Raw genomic sequence first — 19597 nt, forward strand, 5'->3', positions numbered from 1 at the left:
GGACCAAGTCGGGTTGTTGGTGATGTGAATACCCAGGAACTTGAAACTGCTGACCATTTCCAAAGCAGCCCCATTGATATAGACAGAGGCATGACCTCCTCCCTACATCAGTGTGAGGAGTTGATTCCTGAAGGCATGACCAAGCTCCTTAGTTTTGCTGATGTTGAGGGAGAGGTTGTTGTCCTGGCACTATACCACCAGGTCCTTAACCTCTTTTCTGTATTTTGTTTCATCATTATTTATGATCAAACCTACAATGGTGGTGTCGTCATCACAAATTTAAAGATGGAATTGGAGCTGTATTTAGCCACATAATCGTGGGTGAAAAGGGAGTAAATCTGAGGACTGAGGATCAGAGTGGAGGAGATGTTATATATTCTCATAAATTGAGGTCTGCCCATCAGGAGATCCTGGATTCACTTACAGAGAGAAGTACTAAGGCCCACGTCCGAGAGCTTGACTAACTTGGATGGGATTATGGTATTAAAAACTGAAATATAATCTATTAATAGTAATCTGTCTTAGGTGTTTATGTTTTCTAGATGAGCCAAAGCAGTGTGTAGTACAAGAGAGATGGTATCAACTATGGACCTGTAGTGGATCAAGATTGAAACAGTTGTAAAATGGAATCTTTTGAAACAATTGAAAAAACGAAACAAGTTTCTTGCCTTCAGAAAATAGTAGCAGTCTGCACTTAGTTTGCTTCAGTTGTTTTTGTCTCGGACAGAAATTTATTTATTTATGCAGGCGTATTTGCAGTAAAATAAGTGCCAGGACAAAGAGACCTACAGCTAATCAGTACTAACACAAACATGCTGTAGTCAAAATACAATGGTTTGCATTACCAATTTCTTTGATGTCTATATTGACTTATAATCAGATGCTAAAATTATTTTTCCCTTTGTACGATCCAATTAAGCATCTTTTTAAAGACGATCAATGTGATTTCAGTATCTTCATCAGTCATCGTGGTAGGAAATGTATCATTTGAAATGCTGATCATGCACTGGAATGTGCTAGTTACTAATATTTAACCTTCTTTTCAGAAAATTAGTTCCACTTCAGCTAGAAGCTTGGGGGTGGTCGGTTTAAGTATCAATGATAAGCAGTGTTAAAAACAATGTTGGATCAATGATGCAGACCTCAAAGGAGCATGCAGTTGATCCTTTACTGAGAATCATTACTCGTATGTTACAGAGCAGACAAGGAAGAAATGACAAGGCAAGTCTTTTACAGAACAAAGACCATCTAAGCTTCAGTCACTGAACTCCAGTATGATGATTTTGCTGTAGTGTGGCTATTCAGACAATCATCAACAGCTTTAATGAGGCATACATGAAAATTGTCATTTAATCCTGAGAAGAGTAAACTCCTCCCTCAGCAATCTCTGAGGAATCTCTGAATGAGCAGTCCGTAGCTCTGACAGTTCAAATTAGTATAGTCTGCACTGCCTGCAAAAGATTTTTCCAATACAGTCAGGATGTACAGTATAGACCCACTGGCAAGCAAAAACAAACAACATTGGGGCGACAATAAATCATCATAATTTTGTTTGGCTTGAACTCCCAAAGCACCTTTTTACTCCCAGCATGTACTCATGGTATGTGCTCAAGAGTAAGGAAAGATGTCATCAAGGCAAAGAAGAAGAGGTGGACCATTTTACAGGAGATTATTGCTGTAGTCTGCTGCAAGGATTATTTCTTGCTATTACTATTACTTACTGTAAATTAATTCTGTTCTGGGTTGTCTATCACTGACTTGTTTGTGTAACTCCCACTGAGAGGTTTGATGCTGCCCATGAGAAAGGAGGCTTGCGAGGCTATAACGATCTACTTGCATGGCACACACTGTTCAAAAACTAAATCTGTTTATACCTAGCGTTTTTCCCATCACTAGATGGCAGTGCCACCTCAGTCTTTTTATTGGCGTCATCCATACAGCAGCAGCAGTACTACTATGAAAGGCAAATATTGTGCACTAAGGCCTTTTATAAAGACTAATGAAAACCTGACAGCGAACAACAACAGGTAACAAACAGGTGGTAACTTATTTGGCCTTGATAATTCATTTTGCATTTATTGTCAGTTATAGGGGTCAGGCTTACGGTGATAATTCTCTTATAACTGTATTTCCGACTATTCTTAGTCATACCTTAAGGAAATTGTCCATTGGAAAACAATATCCGCCTTCTAAATGCTTAACTGTAATCAGCACTAAGCTATATTAATAGACAGAAGGCTGACTGGTAACTATGGTAATTATTAGGGATATTAATGCTAATGTTTATGACATTTTCATCTCAAATCACTTACAATTATTTTTGTTGGTTTGAGAGAATAGTTGTTGCTTGATAAAAAAAAGGAAATGTGAATAAATGTGAAAGTCAAAATGAATTACAAGCTTTCCAGTCTCAGAGAGGGGAGTAGTGTGTATTAAAATGTATAAGGAAGACAATAGAAGCCTCATGCAATTGTAATCTGGACTGCTCCTGGATCTTGGTGATTAGCAGAGTTTATAATTAAATAACAAACCTTTTATATAATTACACAAGATATATTTATTATATATATCCAAAATCAGTATACTTAATATTTCTCAAAAAAGACATGCAAGAATAGACAGGTTTTACCAATGTATATTTTCTGTTCTAAAGTAATGAGGCATGAATAATTTAATTTTGTTCGTGGCTACAGCTGAATATAATTAAACAAAATGTCACATCAGTAACTGAAAAGTATAGGAGACCAGCAAAACCAAGTTCATATATTGACTAAAACAGAGCCTGTGCTCACTGTTGGATGTTTCTGTCTTATTTCCCTTTGCTTCAATTTAGGTGGGTTGGTCTGGTGTGTTCAGGGTCATAGTCTGCTAAATTGAGTCTCCACCATTGTTTTATTAAATATGAGAAATATATATTATAAAACAATATTACATATTTTAATTCTGGAGCAATGATATATTTCTATATCATAATCTGTTCCTTTTATTTTTTATATTTATTTGCCTCTTATATAATATAATATCTAGAGATGAGGTGTAGCAAGAAAGTTAAAATCCTTAACTTTATCAGCAAAGGCAGTCCCAGGTTCATCTATTATATCAACAGTGGCACTAGGACCTTAGTAACACAAATGGAAATCATGTGTGCAGGTGTTCTGGACAGATGTGGGACTAGAACATGTCTAAGCTACATTTTTGACCTGACTGTATTGTGTCCTTTAAGAAATACAGTACCTTGATTGCGTTGTGGATCAGTATTGCAACTAGCTATGCAGTGAACAAGATGAGCTGAATAGCCTTTTCTCATTTGCAGCCTTACTCAAAGGAGAAATGGAATTAATCTGTCAGTGCACTAGTCCATAATTTCCATAGAAAGCTGCTGTTGTTAATTTTGGTCATACAGAGAGCTTTTCTGAAAAGCTGTGCCTTTTATTGCACATTTTCTAAAGAAAGTCATTTTGTTCCTTAGATCTTTGCAGTCAATTGAAGCAAAATCTGTCTCTTAAAGTCCTTTGTTTTTTTAGCTGCTCTTTCCAGCAGTGAAAAGGAAACCAGTAGTTTTGTGTATGGATAAAGCTATTGTACTAAAGTTCTGTAGACCAGCATGTCTTGGACGAGTTTTCAAATCCTCAGTATTCAGTTAAAATTGTCAATTTTCTTTTAATCACATTTCCATCCACAATAGTCTGTCTTGATGATTACTTGTTAAAAATAATGTCTTTGTAATAATAGTATTGATCCTATCTTTCATTTTATCATTTCAGACAGGATTAAACTTTATACAGTAGAAATGATGGCATTTTATTTGGGTACTCAATAGCAGCTTTAATAAATATAGACATTTAATAGTTTTATTATTACATTTAATTAAAAGCAAAAATTAAATGTAGATATAAACCCATAAATATGTTTTATTTTGAATGTATGATTAAGTTTCAACAACATTCAGCTTATGACTCTGCATACTTAGTTACAGAACAAAAGTCCCATTTTAAATAGTTGTTACTGATGTATTTTGTATTACATTTCAGTTTCATGCTGTGCAGTACTGTTGGATTCACAGATCCAGACCTCTGTGATCCTCTGTTTGATCTACGTTTTTTATTCTCTCTGATTCTGTTTTATCTTTTTATATATATACAAATATATACAGTGGTTAACTGGTTAAATTATCAAAAAGGTGTTCTTCTGAGTGTTTTCCCTTTTTGAGAAATTAAAATCTAGGAGAAATAACACTTTATTTTATTAATACAGACATTCTTAATCCTTGTCACTTAACCTAAAAGTAAAACGACCTTGCTTAAACTTACCTTGTGAGTTTTTACTTGCACGACATTTCTTGCAGTGTTGTAACTGTGTTCAGTCTACTTTCAGAACTTAAGCTATGTAGACTCAGTAAAAACATTACATTTCACATTCCTTTAACAGAATTTTGAAAACTATTTGAAAAGTAGTGCTAAAATGTTTGTGATCCAAAAGATTCAGCACAGTGCGTTTCTCTGTGACAGCTGAGATCTACCCAAGAGTCAGAGTACAACAGAGTACAGCTTACTTTTGCAGAATTAATATACATACAGACTGTAGGACCAAAAGGGGCTGTATCTGAACTCTGTATGTTGAACCAAATTTATATTTCAGAATTTGTTTTTGAAAATATTTTAAATCAACACTTTTAAAATAAAAAAACACAGTTGTACCATAGTACCCTTTTCTTTGTTTCTTGTCTTTTTAGATTTTTCTATTTCAAGCCATAGGACAGAGGCACCTAAATCACCCTGCAAAAAACTGTACTTTCAAAAATGGGCACTTCATTTGTTAGAAAAGAAATATAAATTAAAAGGTAAACGGCACGATCTTCATCTCAGTCAATAGTATTGAATCAAATTGTAAATAAACTGAATAAATTAGTCTTCATTACTTGTGCAATTATCCAATTTTAGGTTGTTAGCAGATGCTTTCCCATGATCTTTGATATATTCTGGAAAAGGTTAAATCAATTAAAAGGTTTTGTAATACATTGAACTGTTTTTTTCCAGTTTTAACTGGTACTCATTACCTTTAAACCTGTCAAGAACAGGAAAAAAGTTCAATAAAACCATTCAGGTTAAGACTTCCCTTAGGCTCTTGTAATTCAAAAATTGTCTGTAACCTGACCCATGACAAATCACTTTATATAGCATCTTTATAAAGTGCCTCAAACCACATAACAAAATAGAAAAATAATAATAATGTAAGATAACAGGACAATATTGAAATAGAAAATTAGTTTTCTGCTAAAATATATTAAAATATATTTTAATATAAATATGAATAAATATATACAGTAAATATAATATTTTATTAGAGTGAAAATACAAAAACAAGATGTTAAGTCTGAAATGCAATTTGATAATTTTCCATAAGTGTTTTAACTTTCATTAAACAAATTAAAGTAGAGCAGACACAAGCTGTGTCATTGAACCATAGAGATAATCTCTTAAACTACTATTTATAGATGGTGTTGCAGCATTCAGAAATTTGAGTAGCATTTTAATGATCAGTAAGATCCTGGCTTGTGCAAAGAATTAATGAAAACCAGGTTCCTGAAATGTTTGTGTACTGAAGTGTGATACTCCATGGTAACAGAAAACATCATAGGTAGTACTTTAAAATGAATATAGTAATCATCTGAGAGATTGGTAAGAGAGTCCAATGTTTGTCCTTAACATACTGTATATTAGAAAGAGACAACAGGATATATGGCAGTGACAATGAGCGGATTCAATAACTGATTTACTAAACCCCAGTGTTTCTAGATGTTGGCTCAATGAGGTGTGTTGAGGCTTTGTACTGTAGACAAAATGAATTGAAACCACAATCAGTATGTTTTGAGTGAGTCTCTGGACGCTACACAAGGACGGTTCACCTAGCAGTTTTTTCACTGTGAAACTATTTACTAAGTATTTTAAATTAGGTTCAGAGCTTAAGCTCTTATGGGAATATAATAAAGATATCGAAATTAGTTTCTTTATTATGTAATTGATCTTGACTACTGCAGGCCATTGCACTGGCTTGCTGGGATAAGTAGTCATTACCAAAGAGTTTTCTAAAGAAAAGGTCAAATAAATACAATCTAACTGCACTCAATAGCCAACTATTCATTTAAGGAGTACACTTACCATCAAGGTTACTTCAAGTGGTTTTAAAACAATGTCACAATCATAGTCCTTTTGATTCCTTCTCAGGCTACTTTTCAAAGGATCACATCTCTGTGACCATTTCCTGTATTTTTGTAATTCTTATTAGCAGTATATTTCAATATGTAGTTAACTCTTACTAAATTTGTTTGAATGTAAACTTTACACAATGAAGAGTCATTGTTCACAGAACCTTTATTTCCCATCTCACAATTGCCCTGCTTTTAACTAGAGACCAGGGCTGGCTTTTTGGTTGTGCCATGTTCTTGTACTGTATGCTTGTCTCTCATTTTTAATTGTGAGCCATTGTGGTAGTCGTATTTGCTGTATTTCAGGTTTCCTGGTTCAAGCTGTTTATTTTGTTTGAGGTTCATTAAAAACTCTGCTCCTTTTACTGGCATGCCCCACACAGAACTACCAGTTGACTCAAAATTGGAAGGAATACATGTACTATAAGATAGGATTGTAGAATCTCGATTTAATTGATTCCATTTGGCCAAATTCATCAGTGGAATTGCCCAAATAATTCTTCCACCAACCTTGAGTCCAAAATAAGACCACAGATTGACCACTACTTGTGGATGAGGTGCTTCAGGTATGTTACACTGTTACAGCTTTTCAGTAGATGGTGCAAAAATACATTAGTATATGTCAGTGTTTAAGATTAACTTCAGCTCTCCCAGCTCTGTAGTTGGTGTTGTGGGGGGCTCACATGAGGAGGAAGTAGAAGGGCTGACAGTTTTCAGAGAACACATGTATATTGCCTTAATCTCGCATGTGCAAAGCAAGAGGGTTGTAGTTCTGAGGTGACTTAAGAACAGCTCATTCTAAATTAAGGGTATGTAAAGAAACGGTTTGGCAATTCTGCTTTTTGAAAGTATACTGAGCATCAAAGGAAACATATTACTCTGTTTTTTAGAAAATAAAGTACATTTATTTTAGAAATTGAAAAAGTATTTTTAGCATCTTTTTAATTAACTGAACATTCATTACTGACTGTGATACTGACAATTGACCTTGACTGTTGCAAGAGAATGAGATCACAGGCAAAGGCAAACGTTTTTTTTAAGTTCTGTGCATCTCCTTTTGATACTGATTTTGGTTTAGTAAGGTTGTGTTGTAAATCATTTGACTTAAATACTGTATGAATCCATTTCAAACTGCATTGAAAATACGGACATATTATAAATTAGAATGATAGTATTTTTGTAGATTATAAATAAACATTATAATAAATGTTTTGGTTAAATGGAGTAGCTTTACTTAGAAATTGCAGGGAGTCAAAATCTTGCCAAACTCTTAAAAGAAGTACTGGAATCAGTTGTAGAAGTACTGTAGGTACTAGTGAAATTTTTGTCAATGTTGAACTTGTAATGTATTGTATATTCTTAGTTTGACAGGAGTTCACTTAGAAAATTACATTTGAATGAAAAGTTCAAGCAGTATCTGTGTTCAGCTGAGTGTTTCAATAATTAATTACAGTAGTATCCCAACATAGGGACATGTTGTCTTTTTGGCTAGCTATTTCCTATTGTGTTATAAGACATTCAACATATAAAGCAAAAGATGGTAAAGAAAATGTGTTTGCAATGTAATATCAATGGAAAAAGATGTGTGTTTTTATTTATGTATTTTGCAATAGGTAAGTTCAATTACAAAAACTCCAAATACCTGCTTAATAAAGGAATTAAAAAAATTAAGTATAAGCACTAGTACAGGTATGTTGCTTACAATCCAAGTGTAGAAGCTGTTTATGTGAACTGCTGCATCAAAAACAAGAACAAAAATGCTTGAATCAGGTCTTTCCTTGTGTAGTGTGAATTATTTTATGCAGTTTGTTTAAATTGAAGCTGTTTTCATTACACTAATTAACTGTTATCCAAAGATTCATTTTCCAAACAGCCCAATTATGGGTCTGCTATCCACTTGTATGTACATGTCCTAGAGTAGATTATACAACAGAGCACCCTCAACGCACAGTTTAGCATGTTAATTGCTTTATCTGCCAGTTCCAAAATAACTAATTATAGTTTTGAGTGTCATTGCAAACATTTTCATTATAAATCACAAACACTTGAGGCACTTGGTAACTAGCTGATCTGTTAAATTAGCTGCTCTGGTTTTTATTTAGGCAAGCCTGCATTTGTAGCATAACATTTTGTTAATTAATGTGTAAAGTTGCAAAGCACAGCCCAAGATTGCCAAAAGCCTTGAGCCTCAACCATCTAAAGAAGAGCATTAAATTATAGCATGATATAAATCAATCCGCCTAGGTGGAATGGTATGTTATTAACATAAATGTCTGTAATGTAGAAAAAAAATGAATCAGATGAGATGCATATTAATATAGGGGCTAAGGGAAAACAGTCCTTCTTTCTGAATGTTATTGATGATATTATGGTGTCTGTACTGTTATAATTTTACATTGAGGTTCCTATTTCTCTTTTCCCAGTGTTTTTCTTTCAGTAGAGGTACAGACCCCACATCTAAGGTCCTACTGGACATGCAGAGAAATATGCCTTATTGCAGTACTTCTGTGGGTGATGGTAGATCTTTCAAGCATAGTGTTTTAAAGACCATTATAAACCCACAGAGTGGTTATTAATGAGAACTGTTAGGCTTTCTATTATGTCAGTGTTTTTTCTCAACAACAGAAGTGCACCTTGTCTGTTACCTTTAACTAACCTTGTTTCACTCGTCTTGTGCTAGCTGGCTGGTGCAGTCCTGACTGCCGCTTTTATCTATCTGCTCTATAAAGAAGAGGAAGAAGAGTTCTCTGACATGTGATTGGTTAGCTTCTGTTTTAATCTACTTTCTGCAGTGATAATGGCAGGTTGGGAAACTGGAGTGGGGGCGGGTGCATGGTGTATGTCATGCTTCTGAGCTCCATTGCAGCTGTGCTGTTGCTTACTGTGGCTAATGCAAGCTTTGCCGCTGGATTCTAATGGAACACCTAGTGGGCTGTGGGGGACACGCTGAAAGAGTCATGCTGAAGCTGCATCTGCTTCCACTGCACGCTGACTGATGCATGGCTGAGAAAGCAGTAATTTTACATCGCTCCTGTCGCTCCTAACCAGCAGATGCTTACAGTGTACTGTACTGTAGCTCTGAGCACCGATTCCTTCTGCAGTTATATTATTTCATAAAGTGATCAGTCTCATGCTGATCTGGAGATCACATGATTTGAAAGCATCCTACCAAGCTGCCATCTGTTTCATCTGCCAGTGTTCTCAGTGGTGCTCGCGGTTAAGTTCATACAGCATGATGATTATGAAGTCCTGTTGACAAATCCATTTACAGAGATGCCATTAAAGTGATTAATTTGATTTGTGACTTTCAGGTGGTTTACATAAATCAAGTCCTGTTCTTCATTGTCACTGTTTATAAGTAATGTTCATCATGAAATACAAGAGCTCTTCTTTCTCACCCACAGGCCATCTCTTGCATTGTGTCAGATTTAGTCTCATAATGCTCATAAATGGGGGCGGTAACAAACAGAAAAAAGAGGAACCAGATAAAATTATGGAAGAGCACAGTGGGTTGTAGAAGATAAGAATTTGCTGCTTTGGTTTGTTGTTATTTTATAGAATATTGTTGAATCTTTTAACCTAAATGTTTATGTCACTTATCTTTTTTTGTTTGTTTGTTTGTTTTTTTCCTTTTAATGTGTGGAGTAAGTTGTGTATATGTATAAAAAGATCTTAATTGCTTTAAAGCTTGCTTATTTGTCCAGGAAATGTTATACCTCTCAATACAGCCTACGCTGTATGTTCTTTAAGCTACCCTATGAATCCCACAGGTCTATAGGCCAGCCCAATGCTGGTAAGAACTCTCCACTAGAGTTCTCACTCTCTTGTTCCAGGTTGGAGCTTAAACACAGATTAAAAATCCTTCTTCCCGGCTCGTTTTAAAGCCTCTTCATAAATAAATCCCAGAGGAGTGATTAATTCCATGTAGAGCCTATTCCGATAATTCCTTTCACTCCTTCTAAGTGCTAAAGACTCACTCAGTTATGCCTCGTCTTTCTAAATTAATAGTCTAGGATCTATTTAAGGTTTCGAACCAAGAAGGTGGTTTCCTCATAGACCTTTCTCTCACTACATTACTGGATTATTATGTAGGAAAAGCGTCAAAGTGTAAAATAGTAAAAATAATTTTATAAAACTTACTGCTGGCTATTATACCACATGCAATATAAAAATGTTGTCTGCAGACATATTTAAGAATTTCAATTGATTATATATTAGAGATCAAAAGAAAAATATATTGATTGGTACCTATTTGTTTCGTGAAACATAATTTAAATAAATTAAATTCATTTATATCAATATTTTGAATATGTGGATGTGGTGATCATCATGGAAAAAGAGGGAAGGTTATTATATTATACAAAGAAATGTGAACAAAATTTAATTATTTTTAGATGAAAATTATTTTAAAAATTAAATACTGACAATGAATATGTAGCTTGATTTGATAGAATATATAAACCAAACCAAAATATTGATGACTGGAACAATGTTATACTTCATCAGAGGAAAGAAGAGAAAACTATTTAAAGAATTAAAGTTAAATTACCTTACTTCTACCTATAATTTACAACCTTATTGGTGTTAACTCACTGCACTACAAGAAAAACAGACAAAATATTTAAAATAGTCAGAAGACCAATCAAGTTTCAGAAATAGACCAATAGACCATTTGCAAGTGGAGGGACAGGTAGTTCTAATTTGCAGTGAGTGTGTGTGTTTGTTTTAGAATCAGTGTAGAATTCTAAAAAAAATAAATAGTTGAGCTCTGCACACATTTTTTTGTAATCACAACAAATTGCAATACAAAAGTAAATAAGTATTCCCCACGCTGCACAAGCCCCTTATTTGTAAATCAGGTCTCCATTCTTCTGAGTTCTAAATCCCTTCCAGGTATCTCCCTAAGTACCCCTACAGCTAGAGTGGATCCTACCTACCTCCACTGGCACCTCGGCACTCCACTGACACCATAGAGCCTAGCAGCTGTGTAAGCTCAGTGCCTCTGCCCCACCATCCCATTTACCAAGACAAACTCACGACACTGTATTTTGAGAAGAAAAGTATAAAAAGGGGAAGGGAACCTCTGATTCACTGGTAACATAAATACAATAAACTGTATATTTGCACCCACTACATTCTTGAGTTCAATAACTATATGAAACTAGCATCAAGTGAATTTTCAGAAATATGTTTCTCCCAAGGAAATTGAAGTAAAAGACATCAAACTGCAAAAAGTCAGTAATTATGTGCATCTGGGTCAAATAATGTCAACCAGTAACAATATGTCAAAAATAGAAATACTGTAAGCACTAAATGACACTGGAGTGGTTTTTGGACAATGTGATTTCAAAGAGCAAACTCAGACAGTGTATTTAACCTGATTAATGTGGAACCAGGAGCCTGCATACAAAATTAAGGATGAGGACCAGGATGCTGAGGACCTGAATACAAAATTTATTATGAATTACAGGTGACCCAGAGAATCCTAAAAAGATATCTGCTTGGAATAATAAGAGAAAGTTACAGGAATGTTAGAGGATACAAGAGCTTGTGACATTGTTAGAATAAAAAGACTAATGTGATAATGACACAGACATAAAATGTGAAGAACACGGTCGTAAGAGGCTTGTGAACAACTGAATTCAGACCTCCTGTATGGTGGCAAGATAGAATCTGTAAGAGCAAAGAGGATGAAGGTAATGGAAGAATATTGTGGCAGCCCTCATCCAACATTGATAAAGGCTGGTGATTAAATATACTATAAATATATATTAACAGCTGGGGTTTGGTCTGCTCTGGGGCTATTCCTGAAGTATAATAGAACATGCTGCTTATTGGCAGTTGTTTCCATTTGAATCACCAATGTTTCACATGTAGTAGGCCAGTATTTATTTTACGAGCTGTGAAAATAGTGCATGCACAAATATTTAATTGACGTTCTGACCAAATCAAGTTTAATTCAGTTGTTCTTTTTATGGTTTTTAGCACTTTTAAATGTATTATATTTTCTCTGTACAACTATTTTTTGCCTATAAAAATAACAGTCTTTTGAGGTGTCAGGTCTTTCAAAGTTATATCTGCAGGGCAGTGTGGTGAAACAGAAAGTAGGAACTAGAGCAGAAGCAATTGGGAGCTGTACAGCTGCTCATTGAGAATGTTCCAAAATACACAGAAGACAATTTAAAACCTTTGGGACCATGCCAATGCCTACTGGGTCTAAATTGTCATTTTTTATCCATCACATTGAGGGACATGCAGCCTGAACATAGATACACTACTTAATAATGACATCCAGTCTGGAAAAATCGTGCTTGTAGTTTGAATCATGCTCTCTTCTTACATTTCCATTTGGCACAAAATATATCAAGGTTAATTCCATCTTGAAAAGTAGAAATAAAACACATTTCTGCTAGAGGGGAAAGGTGCAAGATGATGAAGCAAGGGGGTGGTAAGGAGAACGAAAGAAAGAACAAGTGAGACTGGGCACAGTGCCCAGTGATAACTGCCCATACCTCGGGCTCCCCACTCTTATAGACTTTCTGTGCTGCCAAAGAGCAGGCTGAGCACTGCAGTGGTAAACCCTTTCCCCTGCAGATGCTGAAACAGAGAAGGTATCTGTGTAGTAAAAGATGGTATAACCAGTGTGTCCATGTTGGATAGATATGTTAAACAATAGACATTTAATTGACTGTTCATTTATATCATTCTCCCTATAAAATAGCATTGGAAATTCACGCAAGACAGAGGACATAAGCAGGCTTGTAAAGTGAGACTGATTTCTGAGAAATCCACATTGCTTCTGAAACACAATTCTTTGGTTGAGAATTAAACTTATGTTAATTGGGAGTATTGACTAAAATAAACATACAGTATATAAATGATGCAATTTCTTAATGGGATTAGTATTTGCGATGACAGAATGGAAAATTGGTGTGATCGTGAAAGTGTTATAGTTATGCATTTTAATATACCATCACTGCTCTCTAAATCCACATTGACCAGCAGATTCAAAACTTGTCTAGATCACATTTACTTACCCTCATTATTTCTTTTTACCTTTGCTGAATAAGCATTAAAATGTCATGGTAATGAGCACTAAGATAACTAATGCAATACCATATAGTAAGACTAATCTTTTCCATTTTTATTTTCTAATTGAAACTTACATTAAAGCACCTACAGAAATATTTGTATTTTCATTTTTGTTTAGCCTGTACTTTAATATGAAATGTATACCATGACTTGAAAATTGATTTATAGCCTCTTGTACAAAAGTAAATAAAATAACATGACAAAATTTAAAATACAGAATGATCTAAAGTCCAGACTTAAAAGTGTCCTCATCTAAAATATATACTATTTGGGAAATCAAATCTCCCTTTATTACTCCTGTAGTGGTATTTTGTTATAGAACATGCACAAAAATGACCTAATTACAGCACCACTGAAGTATCCACTGATGGAATTGTAGTTCCCATGGTAACTGTGACCTGCAGGGCTTTCATGCTTTTAAAATACTTTTGACCAACCTACATCATTTTATAGAGTGTGAAAAACTTTTATTTCCATTTTCCATTTTGATATAAGTTTCACTCTTTGCTGTCAATTCTTTTTCAGCTCTGTGGAATGATTTTTACTTGTTGCCTGTACCGAAGAATCAAACTGGATCCCTACTGAAAACTCCACCACGAACGTTCCTTCAGGATAAACCATTGCCTGCTCAACATAAATGACAATCTTAACTCATTAATGTATGCATGTGTTTTATAAACATGTTTCAAATAAGCATCTTCATCCGTTTTGTTCTCATTTGTAATATGCAACGTAGGCAGTTGCTTAATCAGTTTGCTTTATGGCAGCTCTCTCAGATATTTCATACGTTCAATGTACAAGGGCATGTCAAAAAGGTAAAGGCATAGGTTCAAACATGTACATGATATAATTTAATCGAAGTACATAATTTCCCTGTGTATTCTTCACTTCCCACCCATTTTGTAGCATATCCATTCAGAACAATCCAACATTTCTTGATGCTGTCCTGGTAGAAGCTTTCCGATTTCAGTATAAATCACAAAGACACTGTTTGTGAGTGGTTTGAATACAAATGGCTTTACTTTTTGAAATACCTCTGTATATATTTACAATGCAATGGGAATAATAATATCCCATTTCCAAATGTAAACATACACTGTATTTTTGTTCTCATGGTGCTTTTGTTCTCTAATTTTCATTCTAAATTTCATGGACCTTTTATTTAAATCACTACCATTTTTCACTAGGGATTGTTGACTGTACAGTAGTTGTCTATTAACTAGTATATATAAAAAAACATTAGAATTTTCATTTAAAAACTTGTTTCAATTATATATTTTAAAAGGGAAGATTTTAAAACAATATAAAATGGTATGAATATTCATAAAAGTAAATTACAACCTGATTTAAAATACAGAGGCAATAATGTATTTTGCAACATCAAGGACAAGTATACAGTATTTACAACCAGACAACATACTGTAGTAATAATGAGATAAGGAACAAGTAATAGGTTTATTCCATGCTGAAAAAAAAGAAGAAAGAGAACACAACGTTTCGGCCGTGGAGCCTTCTTCAGGTGTCAAGAAGGCTGAAGAAGGCTCCACGGCCGAAACGTTGTGTTCTCTTTCTTCTTTTTTTTCAGCATGGAATAAACCTATTACTTGTTCCTTTGCAGCCTACGCATGCTGACGCAGCTACCCACCTGAACTATAATGAGATAAGTACACCAAGTAATTAAAATCATTTGTTTTTAAATAAAATAAGGCTTAAGGTGTCATTAAGCTCCTCAAGAATATAAGCAGGGTCAAAGATGAAAAAATTATGTTTATTCGGTTTATAGAAAAATCTTTTTTAGAGACAGTTTTTGAAAGATGTCAAAGGCTGGCTTTGTCTCCAAGCTGCAGTATGGCACATCGCCCACAATAGTGTTTGGATTCCTTGACTTCTGAATTTGACCTGAATTTATCACATCACTTTTCAGCAACATATCAGACATCCTCCCAGCCAGCAACCAGTTCTTCTCTGTGACTAAATGAAGTGGAGGTTCTGCATTTTATGGTAAAGACTAACAAGAGGTGGGCTGGGCTTACCACTACTGTGCCACCTTATTCTGGTGTAAGTCTAGGTCTGTTTTAGAGTGTGTGAAGTGACTAAAGCTCCTAATGAATGGGTGGTATCTTTTTTTTCTGTAATGAATTTTTTTAGCTCCTTAGACTGTTTTTTCTCTCCTACTGTATTTGCTGGGATACTTCAAAGGTTCCTTATAACAGTCAATCATTTCCCACACTACTGTATGTATAGTAAATTTGCTCTTCCCTTTTTAATACCACACTCAATCCTCTATTTGAACTTTTAAATTGTCATGGTTTTATTTAAGCTTTTCCTGCACTCACTGCAGTGGAACAGCATCTCTTCAGTCTAACCAGCTTTAAAATGTGACTAAATGAATGAATAATTTCCTGCATTTACACCATCAAATCTGCCGGCGTTGTCTCAGTTAACACCAGACACTAAAGGTCTTGCCAAACAAATTTCAGCTGTAAGGTGCTTCAGAACTATGGGCACTATGGAGATTTTAAAGGATCTCAATTGCTTGAAACTCATGCCAGGATGGAAAAAGGAGATGGGCCTTCTGTTTGCATGCTGTGTGAATCTTATTTTAAAAACTTTATAGAGTGTGCCATTCTATCCCTTCCCATAGTGCAGACAGAGGGCATAATGATTTTGAAGAGCTGGCTATTTTGTGAAGGTATTCCCACAAGTGGACCAAAAAGATGAACTCACTCAATGTGGATTGGCATATGGCCTGGAGTTTACTCAAACCATTTTTCTGTTGATTGAATTAATGTTTTCCTACAGCAGTGTGATATCTCCCCTGTGTGAATTTGCTTGGCAGATTCCTTAAATGTAGCCATCCTGGGTGGATCAGTGCAGTTTTATGCTGTGTGAGCTCTTTGGGGAATTATAAATTCTCTACAGTTAGTGAAGTGCTTTCTGTATTGTGTTCAGCAATACAGTTCATCTTCTGTGTGAATTTACTGGTGTGTTTTAGGACTACACATTGTGGGGAATGCTTGCTGCACTTAGAACAGCAGTGTGATCTGATTTCTGTGTGATTACTCTGGTGCCTTCTAAAGTTGTCCAGTCATCTAAATCCAAACATGGTCTTGCCAGTTCCTCTCTAGAGGCAGGTACTGTACAGTAGGTGCAATGTTTTAACAACCTAACGGGAGTCGTACGAGGTGTAAATGGATGCTTAAGCACGGGGAGTTCATAGTGTGCAGCGACACCCAAGTCACAAAGCAGAGACAGCACATCCCCACTGGATAGGGCCAGCAGCCTAGCACCAAACACAAAAGGTTGTCACTCCTCCAGTGAAACAAACAAATGCAGCTGTGCTAAATACTGGAAAGGCACAACTTGTCTACCTTAAAGTACGAATCATTGCATGACAGTCTGAGCTACAGAACCATTCTTGTGCTGTGTATAACCACACTGCATTGGATTTTCTAAATAACCGTAGAAGGTCCCTACCAGCTAAAATGGCCTTGCATTATTTTTTTACCCTGATCTCCCCCATGATTCCAGATAAGTCTCCCCTACATTCTTCCCCCACACACAGGGACAGTGAATATGAATAAAGCGCAGCTGGCCTTTCGTTTTCCAATTGAATTTTCATCTGTTGTGAACACCTCACTTAGTCATTGTGCCTATTTTGTGCTATTATGCAAAACATTAGTAGCCTCTGGTACAAACCAGAGAAAGACAGAATTTCTGGACAAACATTAATGGATGTTACAAAACAGATCACAGACCTGAAAAGAGCACAGGATTCTTCACAAGGTAGTTGTTACAATTGCTAGAATTGCTTAGTTTCTTGTTTTACAGTACATAATATGTTACTGTTGTCTTTTAGTAAGAATTTAAAAAACTAATTTTGTAAAAGGTCATGTGATTTTGTAATATCTAACTTGTTTTGTGCTTTCCAAATTACCACCCCTCTAAGACCTATAAATGAACTTCATTCCCTGTTAACATATTTGTTCAGTCTTCATTCTCATAAGTGTTTCAATTTGAATGTTTATTGCTTGTGAGCCACACTTAAACCCTTTACTATTTAAAGATCTGATAACTTTTTAAAGACCATTTAACAGTGCATTTTAACTGTATCAGCACCATTTCAATCAAGTGAAGAGTTTTTATATGCCAGGTTAACTGGATGCTACAATTTACCAGACTAGCACAAAGTTTTAGGGGTTATGATCGCATAACAAATAAGGAGCTTTGTTTGCCAATCTTCAACACAATGGTTATCAAACATTTTTGCCCACTTTCAATAATTTTGTGCTATAAACATCAAAAGACATTAAAATCTGTAATTATAAAGAATGCTTTTTTTACAAATTATACATGCAGTCAACAGTTCCATAACTAAGAGTTTCACAGAGCAATTTAATAAAAGCTAAGATTGTCTGCACAAAATTGTTAATTTAGATCTAGAAGCTGATTGCCTTATTTCCTATGCAAAAAAAACTTGCATTGTTATAAAGTGTGATTTTTTTTCATGAAAGTTTGTTTTAACCAATATGCAGTTAAGTTCATAATACTTTTTAGATTTTTTTATGGTTTAAGTGCCCTTTTTTCTGTTTCTGCTTATGAGATAACTGTTCAGCTTCAGAAATAACTTGTCAGTGCTGAATGTGAAATAGTTTGGTAAGATAGTTCAAGTCCTAGCTTTCAAAATACAATGTTCACTCACCTAGATGACATCATCTATGATTATCAATGAAACAGATTATTTCAAAAGAATACACAGCAGTCTTTGCCTATGATAGATCATGCCTCTTGCCTCTGTACATACTTGAGGCTTTTTATCACAGCATTAGCTGTGTAGTATACTGTATGTGTTGTCCAAATTATATTTGTTGTATATTATGCTTATTCAAGCATAATCAGCTCCCATCAATTGTTTGTTGTCTTCTGTACTGACAGCCAAAGTTCGAAGACTGGTGAGGCCACAAAATCATTTGGATACCCCTCATTTGATTTGGGTTATTGACAGTGTTGGACTAATTTCATCGTGTTGCTGCCTTCAAATAATTCATTGCAATATTTTCATTTGATTGAACTTTGTCACACTATGAAAATAAATCAAGCATAACTTATGTCATACCAGTATTTTAATACCAATTTGTGACCATCAATATGAGATATGTGCATTCAAAAGTTCCATCATACACCACAGATTTAGCACTATGTTGCATGAGCACGTTTTTAGGATACAAAATATGATTGCTAAGACCCTTCCTGAAGTGCTGTTTTATTCAGGTGTTAAAGTAGCTCTCTGGTACAAAATGTAAAGGAAAGCAAACAACAATTCCGGAACACAAGCATGAACACTACCTAGAAATGCTTCTTTAATTGGATGAAATAATCATAATGTCAGCACGAACATAAAGTGATAAAGTGCATGTAATTAAGCCCTGTGCCTTCTGTTTCCTTCTTTTCAGAGAGGCCTTTAGAACTCGGCAACCTGATTACCTTAACAGTGTAGCTTTCTTAACATCAGGAAAGGAACAATTTTTCAAATTAATTATGAGAATGTGAATATTAATTAACTCTGGTCATTGCAAAACATCAGCAAGCAGAATCTAATCCAATCTAGAGGGTATCTTCTGCTTCAGCTTTTCCATACTGTATGTAAAGTCGTACATACTAGCCACAAACCAAAGTTTAATTGGTTTTCTGGCATTTAATTCAAAGATACTGCTTGCTCTTAAAAAACACGGAAGGTTTTCCTTGTAAGATATACTGTACTGTACAGTACACGTTTTTGTTTTTTATCATTTTCTTAGTTTATATATGTTAAATTCAAATGTATCTTTTTCATTTTCATTTGATGTTGTAAATCAAGGTTTGTGAAAGACTTTTTAAATTGACATTGGAACTAGAACAGGAAGATTAAGCAACATCACAATCAGTTTTTTTGTAAAATACATTTAAATACAGATCAGATTTCAGGAAGCAATTTAACAGCTATATATGGATTCTTATTTTAATATTAACTGCTTTACTTCAATAGCATTGTACTGTATGTTAGCCAGTAGTTTATGCAGTACTTCTGTTTTCTCCATTTAAAACTAATACAAACTGATTTATTTTTCATTAACAAAGACTTTTGTATGAAATATTGTATATTGGGAATAACATGTACAGTACATTCAGTGATATATACAGTATGTATGTATGAATACATATTCTTAATAAATGTGTTATAGAGCATATTTAGTTTGAAAACTTCAAGAAGCCTTAAACAGTTGACAAGTAACAGACATACGGTAATTTGTTAAGACATCA

At 34.8% G+C, this 19597-nt stretch overlaps 1 protein-coding gene across 3 annotated transcripts in view; it reads left to right on the plus strand.

Annotated features, from left to right (window-relative positions):
* Positions 1-13990, plus strand: part of tspan11 (tetraspanin 11) — a 102604-nt gene extending 88614 nt beyond the window's left edge. For 2 of the 3 annotated variants that reach the window (XM_088647004.1, XM_088647005.1), the window contains exons 8-9: positions 8886-8966; positions 13823-13990. In XM_088647004.1, coding sequence (XP_088503130.1) covers positions 8886-8963 — 78 coding nt within the window. In that variant the 3' untranslated portion in view covers positions 8964-8966; positions 13823-13990. The remainder of the gene's footprint in view (positions 1-8885; positions 8967-13822) is intronic. The other variant, XM_088647006.1, reaches the window with a different exon arrangement.
* The last annotated feature ends 5607 nt before the right edge of the window (positions 13991-19597 follow it).

The sequence above is a fragment of the Lepisosteus platostomus genome, chromosome 9, assembly GCF_059453375.1.
Source record: "Lepisosteus platostomus isolate fLepPlt1 chromosome 9, fLepPlt1.hap1, whole genome shotgun sequence".
Taxonomy (NCBI): Eukaryota; Metazoa; Chordata; class Actinopteri; order Semionotiformes; family Lepisosteidae; genus Lepisosteus; species Lepisosteus platostomus.